Below are 19,251 nucleotides of genomic sequence, written 5' to 3' on the forward strand. Positions count from 1 at the left end.
TAATTTAATTAATCAATTTAAACAGATTTTAATAAATTAATTTTGTTAAAAAGAAATTGATTAATTTCTCCCACTCTCATAAACTTCACATTTCAAACAAAAAAGAAAAACTATTTCATGTCATCATCATTTCATAAACCATTTCCAATTTTATTTCAATATCAATTCATCAACAACACAAACCAATTTAAAAAAAAACACAAATCACAATTCTCGATTTAAATATCGAGCCCATTTTCAAACACCCTTATAAGTCGATCGCTCCTAAGCATCGCCATCAACCTCACATAGCTTACTCTTGGGCTTCCTTACAATGAAACCTACTTGGTTATTGATTAATCGAGTAGATGAAATAATACACTAAATACAATTCATTTCATAAACACGAATTCAAATCATTTTTCAAACCACTCAATTTCAAAATAATTTCCTCTTTTAACACAAACTTGGGATGAAAAGGAGATAGGAAGCGTACGCTTCACTATTTCTCAATTACTCGAATGATTGGCGTACGCCATATTGCGCGAGTTCTTGTCACCCGATTAAACCTTAATCATACACATTCGAACCACATTATTTCAAATCATTTCTACAAATTCCAAATCCTTTTAATTACATATTTTGGATGAAAAGGAGAATAGTAAGCTTCCGCTTCACTATCTCTCGACTATTCGAATAATTGGCGAACGCCATATTGCTCGGATTTTTGTCATTCAATTAAAACCCTAATAATCATACGACTTCAAATCATAATGTTTCAAGTCAATTACAAATCCTAATCCTTTTAATTCCACATTTCAGATGAAAAGGAGAATAGTGAGCATCCGCTTCATTATCTCTCGATTATTCGAATAATTGGCGTACGCCATATTGCTCGAATCTTCGTCATCGAATTAAAGCCTATCAAAATACAATTTATTTTCACAAATCAAATACGACATCCAAACATTATTTTTACAATTTAAACTTCGGATGATAAAAGATGAGAGGCGTACGCCTCGCCATCTTTCGATTATTTGAATAATTGGCGAACGCCATATTGCACAAATTATCGACTTCCGACTAAAACACGCTAAATAAACTTGGATAAAGGAATAGGTGGCGTACGCCTCATTATTCTTTGGATAAGCAAGTAGGGGGCGTACGCCTCACTACCGTGCGTATTCAACATCCACAAAAAAAAAACTTTCAAAAATAATTCGAACGAAAAAGGAATAGAAGGCGGACGCCTTATTACTCCTCGAAAGAATTGGACGATTGGTGAACACCACATTGCTCAATCTTTCGTCGTTCTTCCAAAAACATCTCAAACAAATCAAACCTAATTTCTCGCCCCCGAGCGATCGAAACCAATCAACCAAAACACCGAAACATCAATTCAACTTGTCACCCCCGCGTGACCAAAACCCTTTTCAAAAGAACACTGTCAATCCTTTCTAATGCGCACAACAAACCAGTGCTAGAGCCTCCACCGAGAGTAGACAAGCCAGCGTTTAGCCGTTAGAACGCCGACCTACACAGTCGTTCATCAAAACAAAATCCACCAAATATTCGTAGTAGCCCGAACTACGAATGCTTTGATTTCCTTATTGCACTATAAGGATACGTAGGCAGGAGATTGCTGTATCTTCGCGAGCACACTAATAAAAAACCTCCCATCTCCCCCTCCTGAGGTCTTCATCCATATCTATCATCAATTCTAATCACTCGAAGCAAGCAGATAAATAGTTAATTAACAGTCAAATAGCAAAATCAGACTAAGAGGTTCCCGTTGAGTACAACGGACGTAAGGGGTGCTAATACCTTCCCCTTGCGTAATCGACTCCCGAACCCGAATATGGTTGCGACGACCATTATTCTTATTTCTAAAGGTTTTCTCGATATTTTCCTATTCCTTCATTGGAATGAATAAAGTTCAGTGGCGACTCTGTTTCGAACATTTTTTCCGCGTCCTATCGCGAGGGATCGCATTTTTGAGGTGCGACAGAGACCATCAGTCAGAATTCAGAAGAATCATCCCATTGAAAATTTCATATGAAATATGAATGATGGAGTCACCACCAGATCTAGATAGATGATTTCAGACTCGTGCTTCATTTCCATGATTGAACCCAAGAATGCCAGGGAAGCTATGACTGATTAATTCAGGATTAATGCTTGCAAGAAGAGTCGTGTCAAATCAAAAGAAATAATGTATGCGAATTAGTTCCGAGACTTGAGGATGTGAGTATCTTTGGTAGAAAATGGATTACAAGAACAAGTCTGATGAGAATGGTAATGTTACAAGGAGTAATGGATACAAAAGAGGAGGAATATATAAAACTCTATTTATGAAGAATTATGGAGGAAAGCTCATGATAGACCAAATTTATGTTGATGACATAGTATTTGGTGGGATGTTAGACCAGATGGTGAAGCATTTTGTCCAACAAATGAAGTCTAAATTAGAATTGAGTCTAGTAGGAGAGCTTACTTACTTTCTTGGTCTACAAGAGGAAGAAAACATTTTTGTATCTCAAAGAAAGTATGCTCAAAGTATAGTGAAGAACTTTGGCCTTGAAAATGCAAGTCACAAGAGAACACCTACTGCAACTCAAGTGAAAATAACCAAAGATGAAAAGGGTGTTGATGTTGATCAAAGTTTATACAGAAGTATTTTCTACCTCACAACAAGAATATCTAACATCGGTTTCTATGTAGGTGTTTTTGCAAGATATCAAGCAAACCCCAAGGCTAGTCATCTCACTCAAGTGAAGACAATTTTGAAGTATGTAAATGGGACATGACTATGGAATTCTATATTCACATAGTACCGATGTGTATCCATGATAATCTACTGACTGTGTTGATATGTAATAGTTATGGTATCTGTTGACTTTTAACCTGACTGACAATCAACTACTGACTATGATGTGTATGCATGCTGACTATTTGTGTGTCTGATTGTGTGGAGCATTTTGATTGATCTATTTTGTTATAGAAACCATATTTCATGTTTTATGATTGTGCTACTTCTGTCGTTGTTGTTGTTTGCTCTGTGTGCTTGTGTGTGGTGTGCTTAATGCTCAACTTATGTTGCATATCTTGTATGTTTTTGAAAATGTTGTTTTGCCAAAATTTGCCAAAGTGAGAGATTGTTGTTCCTTTTTAGATTGATTGCATTATGAAAAATAACATGGTATGTTCAAGATATTTTTGTGAAGAAAGGAAACATGTTGGAACATATGTCCTAACATGTGTGCAACATTTGACCCTTATTAGCAGGCCAGTGTTGTAGCTTTTCCGTGCATTATTTTCTGGTTGATTCAATCATATTTGTTACAAATCTATTGCTATCTTTTAGCAATGAATTCATGTGAATTTGTTTGATTAAATTGAACGTGATCAAATCAAATTTAAATGGAGATTTAAATTTGATTTTAAAAATAAATCATATCTTTTGTTGGAGGTTTTTCAGGATCAAATAAAAAACAGAATCCAACTAAATCTTTTTATATTTATGAACAAGATCAGAGATGCTTATGACCATTGGAAAAAGCCCAAAAGAAGCATTGCTATGTAAGGAGACTCAAACCTAATGTTTGGGATATGCAATTATTGAAGATACCTAGTGTTAGGATTTTATTTGAGTCTTTTGTTTGTGTTAATTGTACACCATGCTAGTGCCCTAATGCATAAGGCATAATGTCGGTCTGTTTAGTAAAGTTGTAATTCAATATTCTTTAAGTTGTTTATGAAGGTACAATCACTTGGGATTAATGATTGAAAGAAAGTTAGATGGGTTCCCATATTTAATAGGAGACCTAAATAGAAAATCATTAGGATTAGGAAAAGACATTGAATAACATGGGGTTAAGATAGTGAATTTCTTTTCTTGGGTAGAGAGCCCCGAAACGTAAGTGTAGTTTCACCAAATTGGGTTAAGAATTTTGTGTGTTCCTTTATTGCTTTTCTACTTCATCACTATGTTTATCAAGTCTGTTAATTCTAGTGTAAGATGTTGAACACCCTTCCTTAAGTATCTTATCCCACATTTGTCCCCATAAGAACAAAATTTCACTTTCTTATCAAAAAACATGATTCAGGAATTAGAAATTTTTTGTGGACATGTAGCGTAGACAATAGAAAACTAATTTTGCTGCTTGGAATGTTGTTTGCTCTCATTTATCTGCAACAAAAAAATTGAACTAATATTGAAATAAAAAAGACCTCTTGATGGACCTAAATAATTTAAATCAGGTGTTACCCTAGTTTCATCTATTGAACAAATATTGAAATAAATTGAATCATAACTTATGGTCCACCAACAAAAAAAAATAATTAGAAAGAGATATAAATACCATTATGGAAAAGTAAGATAAAGTTAAATTGATATGTGATCAATATTTTTTTTTAAAAAGCAACAAATTTTATTAAAAATTGCATAAAAAATCCGAGGGACGTAAATCAAATCCATAAAAAAAAAACTAAACAAAATAAAAATAAATTGTTGAGATTGATGAAACCATCCTTAAAGCGGGTATTTCTCAAAAATTCTTCCAATATGTTTCTATCATGATTAACATTTGCTAAAGATCCCACCACCAATGGCTTGAAGATTTTGAATAGGACTTGCAATAGAAGATTGATCTACATGTTGTTCCTCACTTTGTTTCATATCATATCTTTTCTCTAGATATTTGTTAGAAGCAGTTATTTCCTTGCCATCAGAGTAAATTGTATGAGGGAATTGGGTAACTGTATTATCCTTAACAACTTTCTAAAGGGCGTCAATTAAGTCAAGTGGGTTGGTGTCATCTTCTCTTTGTTTTTGTATGTTAGTTGAACCATTGAGAGCTACGTCCAAAGACATAGCAAATAGCTTTTTTAGGACTCTCTCATAAGGAAAAAGACTCAAATTATAATTTGAACCACCATTAACTTGTTCTTCCTTATCTATAAATGTAATAATGTGATATTTGATGGATCAATTTATTTTTTATACATTATAAATGTATTTAAAACTATAGTAATGGAAAGGGAAAATAGAAAAAGAATATGGAAAGGATACTATCTCGTTTCAAACTTCCTTGCATAAGGAAAAGGGCTCTGTTACCAACTGGACTATTGTCCACTTGGAAAACACTATCCCATAAAATATCCTTATTTTAAAACATTCAGATTTTAGAAAATACAAGAATAAACAAAATATTTCCCTTTAAAAAGTTCAAACAAAGGACTTATGAATACATAGTGTGTCCCTCTACCAATTGGGATATTGTCCACTTGTTAAAAACTGAAAATTTCCACACCAAGATTTATTAAAATTTACAAATAGAAATCAAATAATGTTATTTTGAATTAATTAATTAAATTTTTATTTTTCAAATGTAATTTAAAAAAATCAATGTTTTTTAAAAGAAATCAAATAGTAATCAATATTGTTGTTTTGATTTAATTAAATAGTTTTTTATTTTTCAAATGTAAAAAAAAATAGAAATCAAATTAATTGATTACTATTTGAAAAAAAACATTGATTTCTATGTTTAAAAGAAACATTGATTTCTATTTTTTTAAATTACATTTGAAAAATATAATTTGTCATTAAATTTGATTGACAAATTTTTGTAGGAAACATGTTAAGTAAGATGTTCTAATTTTGTGTGAGATATTTTATCTTATTTTATTTGGGTGTGCATGCCTTATTTGATTGAATATAGATTTAGCGTTCTGCCTCAAGATTTATTTACTTTTTGATTTAATCAGAGATTTGATTTATAACGCGTTTTTCATTGGAAAAAGATTTTTACGCTAAATTTTGTTTTTAAATATTCAGTGTTTCTCAAATCATCCATTAAAGATTTATTTAGATTGGATTCAAAATTAGCCTTAATGAAGAAAGATTCATATGACACTTTTTGGAAATCAATCGGTTTGTGTTAAAACCCTAATGGGCCTTTTAGGTTGGATAATTGTTATTTAAGGAGAGGATTCTAATTGTTTGAAGACTTAGACCTTGAAAATTTTAGTTTGTCATTTTCTTGTTTCCATTGAGTCTTTTGTTTTTGTTTGTAATACTCTATTTTTGGATATCTTTCTTAAGTTAGACAGATAAAGTATTTGGTTGTAAATGTAATATTCTATTATTGTAATAGTGCAAACATTTAGAAAAGTGTTTGAGTGAAAGTGAGAGGGGTCTCAAATTCAGGGGGAGCATGAATATAAAGTTCATGAGTAGTATTAGAAAAATGGCATAGACTAGGAGAGTTCAGATGACACTGTCGTGTACTATTGACTAATGATTAGTGGTTTTCCTTTCATTGGGCTGATGCCTTTCAAACGTAGGTGACTTTGCACCGAACATGGTTAATAATTACCTGTATTATTTTTTTATATGTTTATTTTTGTTACTTTATCTCATTTTTTCTCATTTTGTCTCAGCATTGTGTGTGACATCTTATATGTTAAACTGATTTCTTGTTATGTGAACTTACTTTCCTTATCTAGTTTGCATGTTATATTTTTTTATGCTTATGTGATTTTTTTCTCCAAATCTACATTTTCTGGGAAATATCACTTCTTATCTGATAAGTGTTAGAAATAATCCTTGCTTTGCCTGTGTTATTATTTGGATGAACTATTTCTGAATATTTCTTAGATGATATGCATTCAAATGAAATAACTATTAAAAATAATCATTGAAAAAAAGGAATTATTTTCATTAATCAGTTAGAAGAAGTACAATATTTCTAGGGATTACATGAATTTATCTAGATCGGAACAATATCCCCTAGCTGCAAAAGAATCCTCGTAGTCAGGAGATTGCTCTTCACTTCCCTCGTTTGAGTCATAGAAAAACATTATTCTTGGCACTATTTTCTTCTTCTTCTTCATCATCATCATCACCTTCTTCTTCTTCTTCTTCTTCTTCTTCTTCTTCTTGAGCTTCCTTACTCTTAGGGAATCCCTTACAATAGTCGACCCAAATGGCTAGGCCTCTTTAGTGGTCTGCTGAAGGTGTTGCTCTGAATTTATAGGTTTGTCCTTAACATTAAGCTCTGTTGGGTGAATACTATTGGCTTTCTCTAATGAAGAAATCATGTTGATATGATGAGAATAATAGTTGATGAAAAGATGAGAAGTAATTATGTAAAGGTATACTTTTATTGAGGAAGTCGAGTGCCTTGTAAACTTCACTTGGAAACTGAAACTTCTAATAATTTAATGCATGCAATAATTACTTCTAATGGTTGATATTCTTGAATGACATCTTGAGAGATGCATAAATGTTTCAACCATTATAGTCGTTTCTATTTATTGGGAAGAGAAAATGTTATTCTTATCTTGTGTTATCAAGTTTCAATTTTCCCATATATTTTTAATTCCTAAAATATTTCTTGTCTTCTTATATGCTGACATGTCCTTTCTCACTTTTTGTTGATGAAAAAAAGGGGGAGAAAATTATGGGTACATTTAAGAGGATTAAAATTATTTTATGAATGCTTTTAATAATCATGAACCTTAATTATTAAATTATTTGATATTGATTTCATCTGAACATTATTTTATAAAAATAAGTTTAAATTAACATGGATGGACTTAGGGGGAGCTTACAAAACTCAATTTATGGACTATTAGACTCAGTGGGAGCTTACAAAACTCAGGCTCTGATGTTTTCAAGTTTGTTAAAACTGACCAACCATTATTCTTAAATACATTTGTTTGTCATCATAAAAAATGGGGAGATCGTTGGAACACGATTATTCATATCCCTTGGGTTTTGATGATAACAAAGTACTTAAAGAACAAATGGGTATATGATACGTCTCGTGACTGTATATAGAATATAGTCTATCGGGTACTTGACTCCAAGTGCACAGTCCAGTCGTTTTAGTTTTAAAAGATATCAAACCCACAAGGACTGATGGTCAAACTAATGCTACCGACGTTACTATGTTTAGCTAAGGGAATGATTTTTAGAAGTTTGGTTGAAGAAAATTATTTTTTGGATCAATATTAAAATTAATATGAATTAATGAAAATAAAGCAAGTAAAATGAAATTCAAATAATCATAAAAAACGTGGACCACTTGATCTCCCTCATTAATTGAGGTGGCAGATCAAGTGGCCACCAATGCGCGTTCCATGGCGCACCTGAGTCAAACGTCCAAACGCTTGGTAATTAAAATTTACACTCATGATTAAAACAAATTGAACTCATCTAACGGCTCAGGACCATGCCACATCATTATCGGAGTAAAGTGTCGGTCGTCTTCTCAGGCGACCTTGGCCGGACTAGTCCATTCATCACCACATCATAAATGAAAAAGGAGGATATGACCCGCAAGGAAAAATGGTGTAGATCACGAATATCACCTCAATTTTAACTAACTCCTCACATATATAAAGATATGAATAGTTGAAATTTGAGGTATATCAACTGAGTTGCTTCGATTTGACCTCTAAGCAACTCAATCTTCTTGCCTACATTGGTAGGACTTCAAACAACCAAAGAATCAAGAGAATTGAGCAAGATTGAGATAGAATCGAAGAGATGAAATTTTCTGGAAAATACTTTCGATGCAGGTCTGGATTCAACTGTTCTTGCCTTGGCTCATGCTTGATCTCACTCAGAATGCTTATAGGAGTAGAATGAAATACACAAAAGGTCTTGGATCCCTGGAGTTTTGAATCTCAAAACAGTGAGATTCAAACTCAATTTCAAGATGAAATTCTCAGGTTTATCCTCTAAAATGGAAGGGTTAGGGGTTTAGGTCAAAGTTGGTGCGAATGTGTGTTTAATTTTGATGCTAGAGGGCTCTATTTATAGCTGCAACTCATGATATTTGCACCTTCAAATTCACTTTCCAAAATTGGAAAATGATGATGCATGGGTGCATGGGCGTGTACAGGCTCATGAGATATTTTCTTAAGGTCCACAAATGAATGTGAGAGAGTCTGAAGTCAACTTGGATTGCAAGGCAAGTGTGTGTGAAGATTTGAAGTTTGATCTTTGCCACATGATGATACCATGTTCATGCCATGTGAAACCCTAGCATTTCTTGTCCAAAATGGATGAACTTAGACTTTTTTGGAAAGGTTAGACCAAGAGGAACAACTTTCATGTTCAACACTTTTCCATTTGGAGTTTGTATCATGATTAATTTTGAGGTGAAAGTTTGGAAATTTCAACATGTTGAAATTTTTTCTAAGTGTCAAGCCATATATCTCAATATTCCACCTTGCTTAGATTTTTATTTGAGCTTCAAATGAGACAAGTGTCTTCATCAAAGTTGTAGCTCTTTCAAATACCTTCAAAATGGTCGCCAATTTCATGTCATTTGGATTTGAAGTGATAGAGTTATGCATTTTTGAAGTTTGGAAAAATCACTTGTTCAATGGTATAGGTCAAAAGTGACCTATAATGTAGCCTCATATCACATGCTCATCAAAATTTAATTAGCTCTCACTTAAAACATCAAAGTTGAAGTAGACATCTTGAATTTGATTGTGAAACTTGTAAATATTTCATATCATAAAAATTGATCAAGTTATGGCCTTGGGAAGTTGACTTTCAAATTAGGGTTTAGACAAATTGACCTATAATGTTTCAACATAGAAAATGATTTTCCAAGCAAAAATAGCTCTAGGTCTCAACATTAAAGTTGTTTGGAATGTCATTTGGAGTAAGTTTTCTCTTGAAATCATTTTCATATGGTGAAAATCGTAGGTGATAGGGTCTAGGGAGACCCAGTTTTGATCAGATGAATTCATCTGGCCAACCACCATCAACCAACTTGCCAATATTCAATTCTCTTGACTTTATAGGCTCATAGTAGATCATACATGCATAAGATGATGAAATTTGAAGGGCTCCTTGAGAAATTTGATCAATTGGTGATATAGCTTATTGGAGAAGTTACTCAAGATACCCAGTCAAACTAGGGTTTCCAAGGCAAATCACCCTCAAACTCTTGAAGAAAACTTGATCAATATAACATGTAGGAATCAATGGAACTCATATATGATACCCATAAACATTCTTGTATAAATTCAATGGTTGTGATCTTTGTCATGGGGGTCTCAAACCCTAGATATAAACTTGATAGATCAATGGAGATCATGCCCTACCTGGAAAAGAGTTAGGCAAATGCAAAGACATATTTTTGGTATTTTGGTTAGTAAAATGATAATATACAAGTATGATACAATCACAAAGTACTTGGTGATCTCTCCCAAAACAAACCCAATGAAGGAGGGGGTAAGGAGGATGCCAAGGCATGATCCCAATGCTAATGCTTATGAAGAAATTGCATGAGGGATCTTAGGGTCAAAGTTGGGGTCTCACAGGCATCTACCTTTGCATGGACGTGATCAAGGCTACTGATTTCGTACATTCCACTTTTTGTTTGGGACTTTTCTACTGGAGTTCTTTCACCTCCCCATTGGCAATGGTTTTGGGCCATGTTTTCAATGAGTTAATAGGCTTCGTTGTATGGCTTGTCCATAAGTGCACCGCCTACGGCAGTGTCTACTGTCAGTCTTGTGTTATATAGAAGCCCATTGTAAAATATGTGAATGATCACCCAGTCTTCGAGACCGTGATGTGGACATATCCTCATCATGTCTTTGTATCTCTCCCACGCGTCGTCGAGAGATTCTACATCTTTTTGTCGAAATACGTTAATTTGAGCTCTCAGCATAACAGTTTTGCTTGGCGGAAAATATCGGGATAAGAAAACATTCTTTAGTTCTTCCCATGTAGTAACTGAGTTGGATGGCAAAGATTGCAACCAAGCCCAAGCTTTGTCTCTTAGTGAGAAAGGAAAAAGGCATAGTCTTATCGCATCTTGAGATACACCATTCGCCTTCATAGTGTCTACGTACTGCACAAACTTGGTCAAATGTTCATTAGGTTCGTTCGTAGGATTTCCAGCAAATTGATGTTATTGGACAGCTGATAATAATGAGGGTTTCAACTCGAAATCGTTTCGATTGATAGCAGGGGCAGCAATGCTGCTGTGAGGTTCTTGTTGGGACGGGGTAGCTTAGAACTTAAGAGGACGATTCTGTGGATCTACTGCAGCCATGGTTGGTTTTTCAACTAGTTCAATAGTAGGAAAGAAGATATCAGGAATATTGTACCTTTGTTGGTACTCTAATATTCGGCGTCTTAAATATAAGAAACACTCTAATTCAGCGATTGGTGGTGCTAAGTTATCGCCTTGTGAGCGAGTACTTGACATACAATCGGGGGAAATAAGGGAAAGTAGATTAGTTTTTACCTTAGTTTATACAGTGCAACGAAAGAATCACATTATTTGACTAAATAAGGTCCCCGGCAACAGCGCCAAAAACTTGATACGTCTCGTGACTATATATAGAATATAGTCTATCGGGTACTTGACTACAAGTGCACGATTCAGTCGTTTTAGTTTTAAAATATATCAAACCCACAAGGACCGATGGTCAAACTAATGCTACCGACGTTACTATGTTTAGCTAAGGGAATGATTTTTAGAAGTTTGGTTGAAGAAAATTAAATCTAAGGGAAGTTAAGTTTTAAGAAAATATTAATAGAAGGACATCAGTATGCAACGCATTAATCGTCAGGGATTCGATAAGTCACCGGTGTATAATTTAAGTACCAAATATCTTCCAGTAGAAAATACTTATTTAAAAGGCTTTATCTCACACTCCCGTGATTGTTGATTTGAACTATACCTTTAAGTGAGAATGTACGCTCTCGCTGTCCCATTTGAAGTTAAAAATACTTTTTGAAAATAAATAAGTTCTAATTGCTTTTAAAGTGCTCTCGCTGTTTTTAAAATCAATGCCTAGTTTTTACTATCCAGTTCGACCCTCACGCTCTCGCGATTGTTGGTTCTCACCTTAGTTAATTTCCCACTCTCGTGGAAAAATCTTATTAAATAGCTTCTCACTCTTGTGACAAAGTTAATTAAATTTAAATTAAAAACCACAGCCAAAAAGATTATTTGAGAAAAGAAGTTTTACACCGATTATTATTAAATCCCGTCTAATTAAATTGTTACATACCGATACCGGTAGTTTAGCCGGACATGTTAAACAACGCAAACACAGACAAACATAAACAGATCAACAATAAAATAGACATGATTACAATAATAATAAAGCAATAACAATTGAATAAAAACCTGGAAATTGGATTAACAGAATACGCCGAATCTTGAAGTACTTGAGCAGTCCTCCACATGTCGGTAGGATTCTGCCTCTTCGAAATAATAGCTTAAACTAAATTAAATAAATTATAGTAGTTCCCTAGTGTAGTAAACTACTACTTTGGCTACATGAAAGGCAAAAAGGAAAGGGAAAATCAAAGCTCTGAACGGTAAAAGAAAATTAATGTTGCTGAAGAAAAGTAAAAGACAAAATAGAATTGCTGTGAAAAAATATAGAGAGAAAAAGGTCTTCAAAGCTGGCTTCCGAGAGAAAAATTAAGCGTCCCCGTAGGTTTCCAACTTCCGTCTTTTTATATCCCCCATTAGGTCTTGGCAGTTGAGAGAAACAAGGATGACTTGGTTGAGTGAGGAAATCACGGGGAAGTGGCTGAACAACGATAATTTAGACCTATTGGATCATTTCTGTTGACTGTTTTAAGGCATTGATTTTGGCCGCGTGACGTTCGTGATGGGCCTGTGGCGGTTATGATAGGCTGGGCGTGTCGGTCGTGACATGCTTTGTGACGGTTTTCACATCCACATAGCTTTTATTCTCTGTTTTTCTGTGTTTCTGCTGCTTTCTCTTCTGTTTCTTCTTCTTTTCCTTCCTTTTCTATACTTTGCTCACTTAAGCATGGGGATTGAAATACCTGCAAAAATAACTCGAACACTTGAGGAATAATCGGAATATAAATGAAAGTGTAATGATTTTTGAGTGTAAATCAAGGCAAATATACGATGTATTTTTGCGTTATCAGTATACTAACATATGTTCAAGTGTGAAGGATCACACACATAAAATTAGTACTGATTGAAAGCATATGTGGAGAAGAAAATGAGACTGATTCTGATTGATCAGAATCTGATGACTCTGAATGTGTTCATCAGCCTCTGATAGTTCAAACTCTGGTCTTATATTCTTGCATCTGATGACAACACATACTCTGATTGTTTGAAGAGCCTCTGATCCATACATTATACCAAAGCAGACTAGTCTTGTAAAAGCCCCAGATTTCGGGACATAGTCAACTAGGTTTTTATTTTGCAAGGCTCAAGGAATAGGTTATGTGACATCTTCTGTTTGTTCTATCTTTTGGTAGATACCTAGTACTTCTAAAGGTGCTGTGAACAATGCCATTATTCAGTGGACAATGCTTCAACCAGATACATTCTACAATGCCTCTCTTGGCATGCTTCTTCACTAAGTTTGATCTTATGTTCAAACCCTCCAACGACTATTTCTCTACCTCTATAAAAGGAAGATGAAGATTTGAAGGAAGGTGTATAACAACAACGTAATACAATATCTTGAGCATAACTCTGAGCTTTCATTTGTAATTATTTAATGCATAAGATCTTAATATTTATTATCTTTGTATATCTTAGAAATATTAAGAGGTTAAGAAACTTTGGGGTTTTTGCACAACTGTTATACTTATGATTATATATCTAAGTATAGTGGTTACCATATCTACCAAACTATTTGTTTAAAGTAGAGGAAATCTATTTCAGGCATGCTTGAGCAAGGAAGTCTCTTTCTGGGTTGATTGAGTTGAAGTCTCTTTCTGGGTTGATTGAGATGAAGTCTCTTGCAAGGTTGCTTGAGCAAAAGTCTCTTTCTAGGTTGATTGAGCATTGAAGTCTCTTGCAAGTATGCTTGAGAAATTTGTAACTTGTTTGGTTATAGTGAAAATATCTAGTTGAGGAAAGAGGACTGGATTACTCTCACTTGAGGAGAGGAACCATGATAATCTTTGTGTGTTTATAGCATTTACTTATGATCACTTTATTTCTGTAGATGTTACTTTTTCTGATATCAGACTCTGAACATGGTTAGGATTATGAAGTTCTAATAGCAAAAGTGAAAGGAATTTTTGGAATACACAATTCGACCCCCTTCTTGTGTATTTTTCTCACCTTTAGCTTCAACTTCTCACAACTACATTTGAAAAACTAAAGATGAATGAGGATGAGACCATATCTGAATTTAATGTTTGACTCCGTGATATTGCTAACAACTCTTTTGCTCTTTGTGAAAAGATGTATGAAGAAAAGATGGTGAGAAAACTCCATAGATTTATTCCATAGAGGTTTGATGTGAAGGTCACAACCATTGATGAAGCTCAAGATGTGTCTAAAATGAAAGTTGATGATCTAACTGGACCCTTTCTCACCGTTGAAATGGATATTGATGACAAATCAGAAAAAGGAGTAAAAGTGTGGCATTCCAAGAAGATGTTGACAAATGTTGAAATTCTGGTGTAGTCAGAATTCAGATGTTCTACTCCAAGTCATGACATCTGATCTAACATTGTAACTAATACAGCAAGATAGTTATTAACCACTGTACTAATATGCACACGTTCACAGATGTCACGACATCTCATTCTATGTCACCCTAGAATGGATGAACACCTGGTTCTGTGCATCCGGAAGAATGACTCAACTGAGATCTATCCTAGCACTCACTTCTGTTGTTTTCTTACTCAGTTATCAGCATGATGTCTTACTGTTGATTTTGGACATCATCTATTACATTGTTCCAGTGTGTTTGTCTTTTTCATGTATTTCCTGAATGAACACGTTAATCTAATTACCACTTATTAGATTGCTAACAACTAGGCTATTTGTTAGGTTCATTAATTGTAGGTTAGTAGTTGGTTTCCTGGATTTTCTCTCAGCTGTTGAATCCCTGATGAATAGCCTGAGAAAATTACTGAAACAAAAAAACCAATCAACCTACACTTTAGCACATGCTGTTGGGAATGAATGTCACAACATTCATTTCAACAACCAGAACATATGCTGATTCTGTTATGTTCCTGGAAACGTACTGTGCTAAGTTAGCAGTACTGTAAAAGACCAACTAGTCTCTACTTCAGTATCAGCCTTCAGTATCAACTGTCAAAACATCCAGTTTGACAGTTTCACAATGATCCTTCAGCCATGTCTGTTATCCTTGAATAGAACAGACTTAAATAAATATTGAACTAAAATAAACCTGCTTATTATTCAGTATACGCTGTCACTGATGAATGTTACAACATTCTGATTGACATTCAAACAGAAGGCTATATACCAGGTCTGTTATCAGCTTGATAAGCTGACTGGAATACCTGCTGAGTTATGACAGTAATAAACACATGCAGAAGGATAACAAACACAGGAAATTGTTAACCCAGTTCAGTCCAACATGACCTACATCTGGGGGCTACCAAGCCAGGAAGAAGATCCACTATTAGCAGTATTAATTCAGAGTTAAACTCACCCGTTTACAACTCTTCACTTAATCCCTACCCAATGCAATCTATACCTAGGAACTCCTAGATAGAAACCTCCAGTTTCCATTCCTATCACTACAAATACATTGTAATGTTAACACACCTTGAACTTGCTTCACAACTTCATTCAAGAACAAAATCACTCTTGCCTACAGGCTTTGAGTTACAAAAACTCTCAGCTTTTACCACTGAGAAACACATGGTAACCTTCCCACAGGTTGGGAGGTTTACCTCACACACACCCCTAAATTTTCATTCTAAGAGGCTTACAAATACTAGGTTACAATGTGTTATTTATAACCTAATCACCCAACTGGATTTGGGCCTACAGAAATCGCAGCAGACTTGTTCTTTGCTGTTACAACTTCAGCAGAAAAATTCTGCTACAAACAAGGTCTTCAATCCTAGAATATCTCCATATATATATCTCCATATTTTGAGCCTATATATCTTCTGATTGAGTCTTCAAGACCTCCACATGGGAGTTAGGATATTCACCAAATATCCTTACTAATCCCAGAATAAATACTTAATTAATTAATTCAGTTTTCTACACATGTACGATGTCACAGGCATGATGTCGTGACATCGTACATGACATGTTGGTCCAGATGTTGAACTTCTTCAACCCAACATATTAAAACAACAGAGATGATTACATTATTTGTTTTACAAAATTAATGCCAATCCTAAGGAATTAACAAATGTGATGACCAAGTAGAAGGTGATGCATATGAAAATTTAATTAAGTCCATTGCCCTTTTAGCTAAGATTTTTATCAAGGTGATGGTAAGACTTGACAGAAGATTTAAGAGAAATGTCACTACAAATATGTAAGACAATCAACAATAGAACTCCAAAGGTACCAACTTTTAGTGTAAAAAAAGATGGAGAAAAACAAAACAAGAGAATGAGAATCCAATACCATGAATGTGAAGGATATTGACATATACAAGAAAAATGTACCAACTTTCTTAGAATGCAAAAAAGGGCTAAAATGCCACCTTTTTCTAATGATGAGTCAGATGAAGAAACTGAATTTGATCAAGCCAAGAATGTGCTTGCATTCATATCTCGCATAAGGTCAAGATCAAATGTACATGATGATAGTGACATAAGTGATGAATACTTATCTGATGATGCTCTAGTTGAAGCTTACATGATATTGTACCTCAAATGGACTGATGATTGCAAAGCTCGTCTCAGGGCTACTATCTCATATTCGAAGGAAGAAGTTGTCCCTCGTAATTCCAAAATTGAAGGTATGACAAAATATACCCGTATGTTGAATTCTAGAATTGAAACCCTTGAGGAAATTCTAGGGGTGGGCAAGATGTCAAAGGACGTGAAAGGAATTGGATATAACTATGAGTCATCCAACTCATATAACATGTTTGTTGCATATGTTAATAATACTAAGTTCATAATTCTTGAGTATAAGTCTCAACATCATGTCAAATATCGTGACCATCGTTCTAACGTTCATGGGATTTTTTTTTGGTATGTCACTATTATGGTCGTTGGGGTCATATACGACCTTATTTCTATTTTCAAACTCATACTCAATGAAGGGTAAGAGATGACATGTGTCCTCAACAAGTTTGACAAGCCAAGACCGAGACTCTAAGTCATATTTCCTATACCTTTATGAGGGCCTCATTTTGTGAAGACTTGTCCTTTGATAGTGGCTGCTCTAGACACCTGATTGGATAAATATTTATTTGAAAGACATTAAATCTTATTCTAATAGTTATGTCACATTTGGTCATGAAGCCAAAGGAAAAATTATGGGCAAAGGGAAGTTAGACTATTATGGTATCTCTTGTCTAAGGGATGTGCTTCTAATTAAGGATCTCATTGCTAATTCAAAATTGTGATCAATATCTCTGTGTCAACTTCAATCAATATGAATGCATATTAATTGACAAAAATCTTGTTCAATTAATAAAGGGATCCAGATAAGAAGACAATTGTTATATGTTGATTCCTCACGAGAAAAGTCAACCTCATTCGTGTATGATCAGCAAGATTGATGAAACTTAATTATTGAATAGAAAACTTGGCCACTTAAATATTAAAATTATTAGGAAGACTGATTGTAATAAGACCATTATTGGCATTCATGATCTCAATATTTAAGAAGGCAAAATTTATGGTGACTGTCAGATAAGAAAGCAGACAAAAATGCTACACAAGAAGGTCCAACATCTTACTAATACTCGAGTGCCTAAATTTCTTTATATGGATATCATGGGACCCATAAAAGTTGAAAGCCTAGGGGGTAAAAAGTATGTCTTTGTATGCGTTGATGATTACTCAAGGTACACATGTGATGAGTTCATTAGTGAAAAGTTTAACACCTTCACTATCTTCAAAGGACTATGTCAGCATTTGCACCGTGAGAAGGGAGAGTAAATTGGTAAGATTTTTCAAATTCACAATGGTCATAGAAGAGAATTTTAAAACTCAAACTTCTCAAAACTTTGCACTTCTGAAGGTATATCCATGGGTTTTTAGCTCATATCACACCTTAATAAATAAGTTTGTTGAGCGAAAGAATCATACTTGCCAAGAAATAGATAGAGTTATGCTTCATGCCAGAATTATCCATATCACTTTTGGGACGAGGCAATGCATATTGCATGTCACATCCACAATCAAGTAACCATTCAAACAGGTGCCAATGTAACTCATTATCAAATGTGGAGAGGAAGGAAGCCAAATGTCAAATATTTTCATCTATTTAGCAGCACCTATTACATCCTTGTAGATCAAGAGCAAAGGTAAAAGTCGTATCTTAAGAGTGATAAAGGAATCTTCTTAGGATGTTCCATAAATAGTAGAGATTATTTTGTATTTTAGGAATTGAACAAAATACATGATGGAGTCCATACATTTCATTGTTAATGATATCCAATATGAAGTGATCATTCATAAAGATGAAGGTCCTGCCATTCTAGAGCAACATGTTATGCCAAATGTTCAAGACAATGATACCCAACATCCTTTTACTAGCATTAGATAATAATACAGAAAATGATGAAGTAAGTGATCCATAAAATATAAGACCATCCTTAAGGATACAGAAGAATCATCCTATTGAAAACATACTTGCAAAACTGAATGGAGGAGTTACAAATCAATCAAAAGAACTTGAAAATTATAGATAAAAGATAGAAAATGTGTGTTTTATCTCCAAAAGTGATCCCAAAAATGTGAAAAAGATCTCAATGATGAATATTGCATCAATGTTATTCAGGAAGAACTTGTTCAATTTGAAAGGAATGAGGTATGGGAACTATTACCTAACCCTAAATCTGGAAACATCATTAGCCCTAAGTGGATCAATAAGAACAAGTTTGATGAGAATGGTAATGTTACAAGAAACAAAGCTCGGCTAGTGGCTCAAGGTAATATGCAAATCAATTTGTGTTTATCTCATCTCCCCTCCCTCTTCATCTTCAATCCCATTCTATATCATCCCTTTCGTTAACCAATGAAGTCTCAATATCCTAGGCTAATTGGTTCATCAATAACTTCATGTTATATGAACCAATACAAGTATGGATAAGATTAGGTCCATCCTTTGATCATTTTCTTTCTGTGTGTGGTATGTTTTAGGAGTATGGTTCATTATACCATATCTCTAACATGCATTAACACCAAAAAATTTATTGCCCGACCTCAGATAGTTGTGACTTCTACATAAGTCCAATTACGATTGCTTAACATAGCGCTATGTTTTGACCCAAAGGTCCCCCCTTTCATGGTATTGTGTGGAAACTTGGCCT

General features: G+C 34.3%; 1 protein-coding gene and 1 non-coding gene across 2 annotated transcripts; both read left to right on the forward strand.

The window, feature by feature from the left end:
• The first annotated feature begins 2,243 nt into the window (after positions 1 to 2,243).
• Positions 2,244 to 2,786, forward strand: LOC127094066 (uncharacterized mitochondrial protein AtMg00810-like). Its single transcript, XM_051032936.1, has one exon. The coding sequence runs from the start codon at positions 2,244 to 2,246 to the stop codon at positions 2,784 to 2,786; it is 543 nt and encodes a 180-aa protein (XP_050888893.1).
• A 7,789-nt stretch (positions 2,787 to 10,575) lies between these two features.
• LOC127099177 (small nucleolar RNA R71) lies at positions 10,576 to 10,682 on the forward strand. Its single transcript, XR_007793717.1, has one exon. It is a non-coding gene; the product is annotated as a small nucleolar RNA R71 (small nucleolar RNA).
• Positions 10,683 to 19,251: the final 8,569 nt, after the last annotated feature.

Source organism: Lathyrus oleraceus, chromosome 6, assembly GCF_024323335.1.
Source record: "Lathyrus oleraceus cultivar Zhongwan6 chromosome 6, CAAS_Psat_ZW6_1.0, whole genome shotgun sequence".
NCBI lineage: Eukaryota > Viridiplantae > Streptophyta > Magnoliopsida > Fabales > Fabaceae > Lathyrus > Lathyrus oleraceus.